This window comes from Nansenia antarctica, assembly GCF_963989245.1.
Source record: "Nansenia antarctica genome assembly, chromosome: 11".
NCBI lineage: Eukaryota > Metazoa > Chordata > Actinopteri > Argentiniformes > Microstomatidae > Nansenia > Nansenia antarctica.
In genome coordinates, this window is record NC_137681.1 from 29,407,834 (window position 1) to 29,418,212 (window position 10,379).

At 44.9% G+C, this 10,379-nt stretch overlaps 1 protein-coding gene across 1 annotated transcript; it reads right to left on the minus strand.

Moving 5' to 3' along the window:
• Window positions 1-645: 645 nt before the first annotated feature.
• On the minus strand, window positions 646-9,918 carry LOC308167346 (CDK5 regulatory subunit-associated protein 2-like). Its single transcript, XM_080541750.1, has 5 exons — window positions 9,880-9,918; window positions 6,872-6,940; window positions 6,586-6,696; window positions 6,333-6,376; window positions 646-959 (listed from the first exon to the last, which is right to left on the minus strand). Exons 2-5 carry the CDS (start codon window positions 6,938-6,940, stop codon window positions 953-955), a joined length of 231 nt encoding a protein of 76 aa, XP_080397876.1. The 5' UTR covers window positions 9,880-9,918; the 3' UTR covers window positions 646-952.
• Window positions 9,919-10,379: the final 461 nt, after the last annotated feature.

The window sequence follows — 10,379 nt, forward strand, 5'->3', positions numbered from 1 at the left end:
AAGAATGTGCAGTTTTGGCTGCAAAATATGTCAATTCCTGTCACAAGAAAAGGGACAACCAGTAGGACATACATACAGTATGCCATGTTTTATTCTCTGCACCACCTGCTTTATTTTATTTATATTATTTTTATTTATTTTTTCATGTCATTGATATTATGTTGTTATGTTGTTGTTCGTCATATCTGTGATTGTGCTTTGGCAACACTTGTAAAACGTCATGCCAATAAAGCCTGTTGAATTGAAATTGAATTGAATTGAGAGAGAGACAGAGAGAGAGAGAGAGAGACAGACAGAGATTGAGATTGAGATTGTTTATTTAAGGTAAGCCCCTTGAGAAGAATCTTCTCATTTTCGAGGGGGTCCTCACATATGACAGTACAAACATAATAATAACGCATAACAAATAACAATACAAAGCACCTACACACACACTCACACACACAGCCCGTCATCACTCCACAACCCACCACTACAACCCAACCGCAATATATAGATGCAACAGTCAGATACATACATAATATAATTATCAGAAGACATCAGCAAGTAGTCGAATAGAGAGAGTCAGAGAGAGAGAGAGAGACAGAGAGAGACAGAGAGAGACAGAGAGAGACAGAGAGAGAGAGAGACACACAGAGAGAGACAGAGAGAGAATATATACGCATATCCTCAGTGCTCACTGCATATTTGCATGAGAAAAAGTATTTTGATTTAATGAGATTTCCTGGATAAACGTTAAAATAACAACAACAACAACTAAAAAACACTGGTCCTTCTCACATGTCCTTCTCCTGCAGTAAGAGCTGCAGATTCTGGTGTGTGTCCTGGTCTTGTGGTGGTGGTGGTGGTGCATCAGTCTGAGTGAGCGCGTCAGACTGGGAGGAGCTCTGAGTGTCTTTCTCCAGCTCCACCACACGCCTCCTCTCCTGCTCCAGCACGGCCGCCAGATCCCTCACCTCCTGATGGAACACAGGATGGGAAAGGGTGGAAATTACCCAGGGGTCCAGGGGTACTGAGGCTAGTCCAGGGGTAATGAGGCTAGTCCAGGGGTACTGAGGCTAGTCCAGGGGTAATGAGGCTAGTCCAGGGGTACTGAGGCTAGTCCAGGGGTACTGAGGCTAGTCCAGGGGTAATGAGGCTAGTCCAGGGGTACTGAGGCTAGTCCAGGGGTAATGAGGCTAGTCCAGGGGTACTGAGGCTAGTCCAGGGGTAATGAGGCTAGTTCAGGGGTACTGAGGCTAGTCCAGGGGTAATGAGGCTAGTCCAGGGGTACTGAGGCTAGTTCAGGGGTACTGAGGCTAGTTCAGGGGTAATGAGGCTAGTTCAGGGGTAATGAGGCTAGTTCAGGGGTAATGAGGCTAGTTCAGGGGTAATGAGGCTAGTCCAGGGGTAATGAGGCTAGTCCAGGGGTACTGAGGCTAGTTCAGGGGTAATGAGGCTAGTCCAGGGGTACTGAGGCTAGTTCAGGGGTACTGAGGCTAGTTCAGGGGTAATGAGGCTAGTCCAGGGGTACTGAGGCTAGTTCAGGGGTAATGAGGCTAGTCCAGGGGTACTGAGGCTAGTTCAGGGGTAATGAGGCTAGTCCAGGGGTAATGAGGCTAGTCCAGGGGTACTGAGGCTAGTCCAGGGGTACTGAGGCTAGTCCAGGGGTAATGAGGCTAGTCCAGGGGTACTGAGGCTAGTCCAGGGGTAATGAGGCTAGTCCAGGGGTACTGAGGCTAGTTCAGGGGTAATGAGGCTAGTCCAGGGGTACTGAGGCTAGTTCAGGGGTAATGAGGCTAGTCCAGGGGTACTGAGGCTAGTTCAGGGGTAATGAGGCTAGTCCAGGGGTACTGAGGCTAGTTCAGGGGTACTGAGGCTAGTCCAGGGGTAATGAGGCTAGTCCAGGGGTAATGAGGCTAGTCCAGGGGTAATGAGGCTAGTCCAGGGGTAATGAGGCTAGTTCAGGGGTACTGAGGCTAGTTCAGGGGTAATGAGGCTAGTCCAGGGGTACTGAGGCTAGTTCAGGGGTAATGAGGCTAGTCCAGGGGTAATGAGGCTAGTTCAGGGGTAATGAGGCTAGTCCAGGGGTAATGAGGCTAGTCCAGGGGTAATGAGGCTAGTTCAGGGGTAATGAGGCTAGTTCAGGGGTAATGAGGCTAGTTCAGGGGTAATGAGGCTAGTTCAGGGGTAATGAGGCTAGTTCAGGGGTAATGAGGCTAGTCCAGGGGTAATGAGGCTAGTCCAGGGGTACTGAGGCTAGTCCAGGGGTACTGAGGCTAGTTCAGGGGTACTGAGGCTAGTTCAGGAGCGCCCTTGAGAAGTCATATAGATTTCAGATCATAGGAATATACTGCTTGGGTTATGTTGTCCTATCTTCTCTCAAATCAAAGAACAGCAGGATTTCCACTATTAGGGCCACAATACACCTTCACAATATACCTTCACAATATACCTTCACAATATACCTTCACAATGCACCTTCACAATACACCTTCACAATACACCTTCACAATATACCTTCACAATATACCTTCACAATGCACCTTCACAATACACCTTCACAATATACCTTCACAATACACCATCACAATATACCTTCACAATGCACCTTCACAATACACCTTCACAATATACCTTCACAATACACCTTCACAATATACCTTCACAATACACCTTCACAATACACCTTCAGCAACATTATGTCCTTCAGCAACATTTGTGATAGAACTTTTTTTTTTACTCTGTGGTTTACTTACCTGTTTTAGCATCTCTGGGTCGTACAGACACACATTAGATACCATACATGAATACATATATTACATACAAACACACATTATCATACATGAATACATATATTCCATTACATACCAACACACATTAGATATCATACATGAATACATATATTACATACAAACACACATTAGATATCATACAGGAATACATATATTACATACCCCGAAGGGGTAGCGGTGGTCTGAAGGGGTAGTGGTGGTCTAGTGGATAGTGAGTTGGACTTGTGATCGGAAGGTTGTGAGTTCAAATCCCGCCTGAAGCCACACCACTACTAGTGTGCCCTTGGGTAAGGCACTTAGCCCTCAGTTACTCCAGGGGGAATGTCCCTGTAATTCGTAATTGTAAGTCGCTTTGGATAAAAGCGTCTGCTAAATGGCAAAATTATTATTATTATTAATTATTACATACATTTACATTTTTGGCATTTAGCAGACGCCTTATTCCAAAGCGACTTACAATCAATACATTTGAATACTAAGCATGTGAATCAGCAATCCACCATTCGTTGCAGGAAGAGTAATCTAGCTCGGGCCCGGGGCCACTGATAGAAGGAAAAACCTTCTCCCTATCGCCTTCTACTAAAACTTTTATTTTATTTTTTTACTGGAGAAACTGAGAAACAGTACAAGGGGGGCAATAGAAGTTCTTAGAGACACAGTAGAGGGGAAAGCGGGTGTCTTTAGGAGACGTAGTGGTGAGGGTCAGAAGATGTCTCAGGAGGAGCAGTTAAGATGTAACCTGAAGAGATGGGTCTTCAGTCTACGACAGAAGATGGGTAGTGACTCTGCCGTTCTGACAGCCGTGGGGAGCTCATTCCACCAGCGGAGAGCCAGTGTTGTGAAGAGACGTGATCGGGCAGCCCGACTGCTGTGTAGAGGAGGTGGGGCCAGTCGGCCAGCCGAGGTGGAGGAGCGGAGTGAGCGGGCAGGGGTTTGGGGGGTTACCATTTCCTTCAGGTAGGCAGGGGCTGTCCCTTTAGCTGCCTGGTATGCAAGCACCAGGGTCTTGAATCTGATGCGAGGTGCTATCGGGAGCCAGTGCAGGGTGCGAAGGAGAGGGGTGACATGCGAGTATTTGGGGAGGTTGAATACCAGCCGGGCAGCAGCATTCTGGATGAGCTGCAGAGGTCTAATGGCTGAAGCGGGGAGCCCAGCCAGGAGTACATTGCGGTAGTCCAGGCGGGAGATGACCAGTGCCTGGGTCAAGAGTTGCGCTGCCTCTCTGGTAAGGAATGGTCGTATCCTTCTGATGTTGTAGAGGAAGAATCTGCAGGAGCGAGCCGTTGCTGCAATGTTCTCCGCACAGGATAGTCGGTTATCCAGGATCACTCCAAGGTTCTTGGCTGTCAGGGAGGGGGTTACAGTAGAGTTCTCCACTGTGATGGAGAAGTCTTGGAGAGGGCAGGCTTTCCCGGGGATGAAGAGGAGCTCGGTCTTGTTAAGATTGAGCTTGAGATGGTGGTCAGCCATCCAAGTTGAAATGTCAGCGAGACATGCTAAGATACGGGTTGCCACGTGTACATCAGACGGGGGGAAGGACAGGAAGAGTTGAGTGTCGTCTGCGTAGCTGTGGTAGGAGAGCCCATGTGAAGAGATTACCGAGCCAAGAGACTTGGTGTAGAGGGAGAAAAGTAGGGGCCCTAGGACAGAACCCTGGGGTACCCCAGTGGAGAGGGTTCGTGGAGAAGATAGCGATTCTCTCCAGGTCACCTGGTAGGAGCGGCCCGCCAGGTAGGAAGAAAACCAGGAGTGTGCGGTGCCAGAGATGCCCAGGTCTGAGAGGATGGAGAGAAGGATCTGGTGATTGACTGTGTCGAAGGCAGCAGACAGGTCAAGGAGAATGAGAACAGAGGAGAGGGAGGAAGCTTGGGCAGAGTGGAGGGCTTCCGTGACAGCAAGGAGCGCAGTCTCAGTGGAATGCCCAGCCTTGAAGCCGGATTGGTGGGGGTCTAAGTGATCCATCTTCCGGAGATAGTCAGTCAGTTGTTTAGATGCCGCGCGTTCATGGGTTTTGGAAGGGAAGGAGAGAAGGGATACAGGTCTGTAATTGTGGACAGATGATGGGTCAAGGGTAGGTTTCTTGAGGAGAGGCTTGACTCTGGCTATTTTGAAGGCCGCAGGGACAGATCCTGTGGATAGGGAGGAGTTGATTAGGGTGGTAAGGTAAGGAAGGATGTCGGCGGAAATGGATTGGAGAAGGGGGGAGGGGATGGGATCAAGAGGGCATGTGGTTGCCCGCTTTGATGTGATAAGTGTGAGAATCTCATCGGGGGAGAGGGGGGAAAAAGATGACAATCCAGAGACCGAGTGTCGAGGAGAGAGTTTGGAAGGAGTGTTAGCATTGTTAGTGGGAGGAGGGAGAGGTGGGGGGGAAAAGATGCTGCTGATGTCGTCCACCTTTTTTTCAAAGTAGGTGACAAAGTCATCGGCGGACAGGGAGGAAGGAGGAGGGGGAGGAGGTGGATTAAGGAGTGAAGAGAAAGTAGAGAACAGTTTTCTAGGATTAGAGGCAGAAGAATGTATTTTGGAATGATAGTAGGATGCTTTAGCAGCTGATGCCGGGGAGGCGTAGTTGGCAAGGAGAGAGTGATAGAGGTTAAGGTCATCAGAAAGGCCAGTTTTTCTCCATTTCCTCTCAGCTGCTCTGAGCTCTAGTCTACAAGCATGTAGCGTTTCAGAGAGCCAGGGAGCTCGAGGAGAGGATCGAGCTGGCTTCAAGGTTAGTGGACAGAGGGTGTCGAAGGATGAGGTGAGAGCGGACAGGAGGGTTGAGGATGCCGCATCAGTGGATAGAAGGGAGAAGGATTCGACAGAGGGTAGGGAGGATAGGACAGAAGAAGAGAGGGTGATGGGGGACAGGGTACGTAGGTTACGACGAGAGGGTCTTAAGTGGTTAGAGGCTGAGAGGGAAGAGGACGTTTTGAGGGGAAGGGAGAAGGATATAAAGTGGTGATCAGAAACTGGAAGAGGGGTAACGGTAAGGTTGGAAGTGTGGGAAGATCTGGTGAAGACAAGGTCGAGCTGATTGCCTGCCTTATGAGTCGGAGGAGAGGGGAACAGGGTAAGGCCGAAGGAGAGGAGAAGGTCAAGTACTCCAGATGAGAGAAGCTTCTCAGATTGGAAATTGAAGTCACCTAGTAGTACGAGCGGAGTGCCATCATCAGGGAAAGAGCTGAGAAGGCCATCCATCTCGCCTAGGAAGTCACCGAGCTGGCCTGGGGGGCGATAGATGACAACAATGTGGAGTTTGACCGGGGAGGAGACAAAAGCAGCATGAAATTCAAACACACATTAGATATCATACATGAATACATATATTACATACAAACACACATTAGATATCATACATTAATACATATATTACATACAAACACACATTAGATATCATACATGAATACATATATTACATACCAACACACATTAGATATCATACATGAATACATATATTACATACAAACACACATTAGATATCATACATGAATACATATATTACATACAAACACACATTAGATATCATACATGAATACATATATTCTACTTAAAAGGTTGCACACTTACAGGAGAGGGGCGGTGGCAATCTTCAGTTGCTGCAGTTCAATGTTCTGTATTTTAAAATAAAATAAACATTTGATTAAGCTTCATGAGAGAGTGTGTTGACCTCCAATACCACGGTTTCCCTGCAGATTGACCTGAACAGTAATACAAGATGAATGGATATAGCCATATCACTATATCAATCGAAGCTAATCGGTTAGATTAATTGAAATAGCCACTTCACAGTTCATAACTTTGATGTTTAACTGTCACTCACTGTATTGTACATTTCCTCCACCGAGGCATCACACTTCTGCTGTCTGCTGTCCTCGTGGTAGTAGATACGCAGCTTAAGGCGGAAGTTCTCCTTCTTTAAATCGGAGATTGTCTGCAAAGACATGTCATCATCACATCACACTGTTAGACTGTTTGAACAAGCATAAAACCTGGGAATGGTGTGAGAACCACGATCTATATAAGTGCAGATCCAAAGACGCATAAAAACATATCAATTAATTGCAAGAAGTTTTGTTCAATGAAAAGAGACGTCGTGAAATATAAACCTGTAAAGTCTCCGTCAAGCTGATGCTCCTATCAGCTGAGGCCTTCTCGCCACTAGTCATCCTCTTCATCTGCAACACAACAAGAGTTCAGATCTCACATTCTGGTCGACTTGTTACGTGAAGTCAAAGTAGCTTTAGACGGGATCGAATAGAAACAGATTCAAATGATAATGAGTTGAAGGGCTTGTTCTGTCAATGTTAGGATAAGGCCTGGGTGTATAGCCCTGTTCTGTCAATGTTAGGATATGGCCTGGGTGTATAGCCTTGTTCTGTCAATGTTAGGATAAGGCCTGGGTGTATAGCCCTGTTCTGTCAATGTTAGGATAAGGCCTGGGTGTATAGCCCTGTTCTGTCAATGTTAGGATAAGGCCTGGGTGTATAGCCCTGTTCTGTCAATGTTATGTTAGGATAAGGCCTGGGTGTATAGCCCTGTTCTGTCAATGTTAGGATAAGGCCTGGGTGTATAGCCTTGTTCAGTCAATGTTAGGATAAGGCCTGGGTGTATAGCCCTGTTCTGTAAATGTTAGTGCTGTACTACACCACTCTTCTTGACAGTGCTATCTATAGTTAGCCTATTACACTTGGCCAAGCTATATAGTACTATATTACTGTACAATAATACCGTGCAATACTAATGCTCCGCTTGACAGTGGTATACAATACTATACTGGTCTTGACAGTGGTATACAATACTATACTGGTCTTGACAGTGGTATACAATACTATACTGGTCTTGACAGTGGTATACAATACTATACTGGTCTTGACAGTGGTATACAATACTATACTGGTCTTGCAATACTATACTGGTCTTGACAGTGGTCTACAATACTATACTGGTCTTGCAATACTATATTGGTCTTGACAGTGCTATACAATACTATACTGGTCTTGACAGTGGTCTACAATACTATACTGGTCTTGACAGTGGTCTACAATACTATACTGGTCTTGACAGTGGTCTACAATACTATACTGGTCTTGACAGTGGTATACAATACTATACTGGTCTTGACAGTGCTATACAATACTATACTGGTCTTGACAGTGGTATACAATACTATACTGGTCTTACAATACTATACTGGTCTTACAATACTATACTGGTCTTACAATACTATACTGGTCTTGACAGTGGTCTAGTCTACAATACTATACTGGTCTTGACAGTGGTATACAATACTATACTGGTCTTACAATACTATATTGGTCTTGACAGTGGTATACAATACTATATTGGTCTTGACAGTGGTATACAATACGATATTGGTCTTGACAGTGGTATACAATACTATATTGGTCTTGACAGTGCTATACAATACTATACTGGTCTTGACAGTGGTATACAATACTATATTGTTCTTGACAGTGCTATACAATACTATACTGGTCTTGACAGTGCTATACAACACTATATTGGTCTTGACAGTGGTATACAATACTATATTGGTCTTGACAGTGGTATACAATACTATATTGGTCTTGACAGTGGTATACAATACTATACTGGTCTTGACAGTGCTATACAATACTATACTGGTCTTGACAGTGCTATACAATACTATATTGGTCTTGACAGTGGTATACAATACTATATTGGTCTTGACAGTGGTATACAATACTATACTGGTCTTGACAGTGGTATACAATACTATACTGGTCTTGACAGTGGTATACAATACTATACTGGTCTTACAATACTATACTGGTCTTACAATACTATACTGGTCTTACAATACTATACTGGTCTTGACAGTGGTCTAGTCTACAATACTATACTGGTCTTGACAGTGGTATACAATACTATACTGGTCTTACAATACTATATTGGTCTTGACAGTGGTATACAATACTATATTGGTCTTGACAGTGGTATACAATACGATATTGGTCTTGACAGTGGTATACAATACTATATTGGTCTTGACAGTGCTATACAATACTATACTGGTCTTGACAGTGGTATACAATACTATATTGGTCTTGACAGTGCTATACAACACTATATTGGTCTTGACAGTGGTATACCATACTATATTGGTCTTGACAGTGGTATACAATACTATACTGGTCTTGACAGTGGTATACAATACTATACTGGTCTTGACAGTGGTATACAATACTATACTGGTCTTGACAGTGGTATACAATACTATACTGGTCTTGACAGTGCTATACAACACTATATTGGTCTTGACAGTGGTATACAATACTATATTGGTCTTGACAGTGGTATACAATACTATACTGGTCTTGACAGTGCTATACAATACTATATTGGTCTTGACAGTGCTATACAATACTATACTGGTCTTGACAGTGGTATACCCTCATTCACCTCTACTGGCTTCCGGTCAAGTCCTGCATCACCTACAAAATCCTCGTCCTCACCTACAAATCCCTCTACGCCTGCGCCCCCCAGTACCTAACTGACCTCCTCTCCCAACATACCCTTCGCGAAAAAATGTCCACAGACATGGGCCTGCTGTCCACCCCCCGCAACAACCTACGGACCTTTGGGGACAGAGCCTTCAGCGTGGCTGCACCTACCCTCTGGAACTCTCGCCCCATAGTGATCCGAAACTCCCCCACACTGGACTCCTTCAAATCAGCCCTTAAAACCCATCTGTTCACCAAGGCCTTTGGCCCCTAGTCACTGTTTCTGTTTTGTTTTGTTTGTTTGTTTTCTGTTTTATCTGTCCGACCATTTCCTCTAGAATTGTAAAGCGTCCTTGGGTTTTATGAAAGGCGCTATACAAATCCAAGTTATCATTATTATTATTATTATTATTATTATTATTATTATTATTATTATTATTACAATACTATACTGCTCTTGACAGTGGTCTACAATACTATACTAGTCTTACAACTATACTGGTCTTGAGAGTGGTATACAATGCTATATACTACACTGCTATTGACAGTGCTGTATGCAGTCATATGCTGCTCTTCACAGTTCTATAGGATTATTGATCTTGACAGTGATTTCAAAAAGATATCATTACCTTTTCGTATTATGTTCAGTCTGCTTTGCTGTCAAAGCCAGCACAGACCAGACGCACTGTGGCTTCTATTCATAGCTTTCATGTGACGTCACAGCATAGTGGAAACGCCCACCTGACGGGCAAAAGGCACTTTTTGCGGGCAAAACCCACGGGCAAAACCCACTTTTTGCGGGTTAATAACTTTGATTTCCCGTGGGTTAGGAAAATAATTCCAACGTGTCCGGATAGAGTAGAAGACAGGGAATCCAACACTATTTGAATGGAGTCGATCCTCCACTCCTATCACCGTGGACACAGCAAGGAGCGAATTCCCGGATATAAATATTCCCTCGCCTCGCTGACAGCGGGAGTTGGGAGTTTCGTCCAGCAGCCGGTGAACGCCCGGTTGATCGAGTTTCATATTAAAAGTATATCTTCTCGGGGTGTCAGCGCGGTGGTTAAGTACTCAAAATGACCGTATACTGATGGTGAATTTAGCAATAATAGTCTTATGTTTGTAC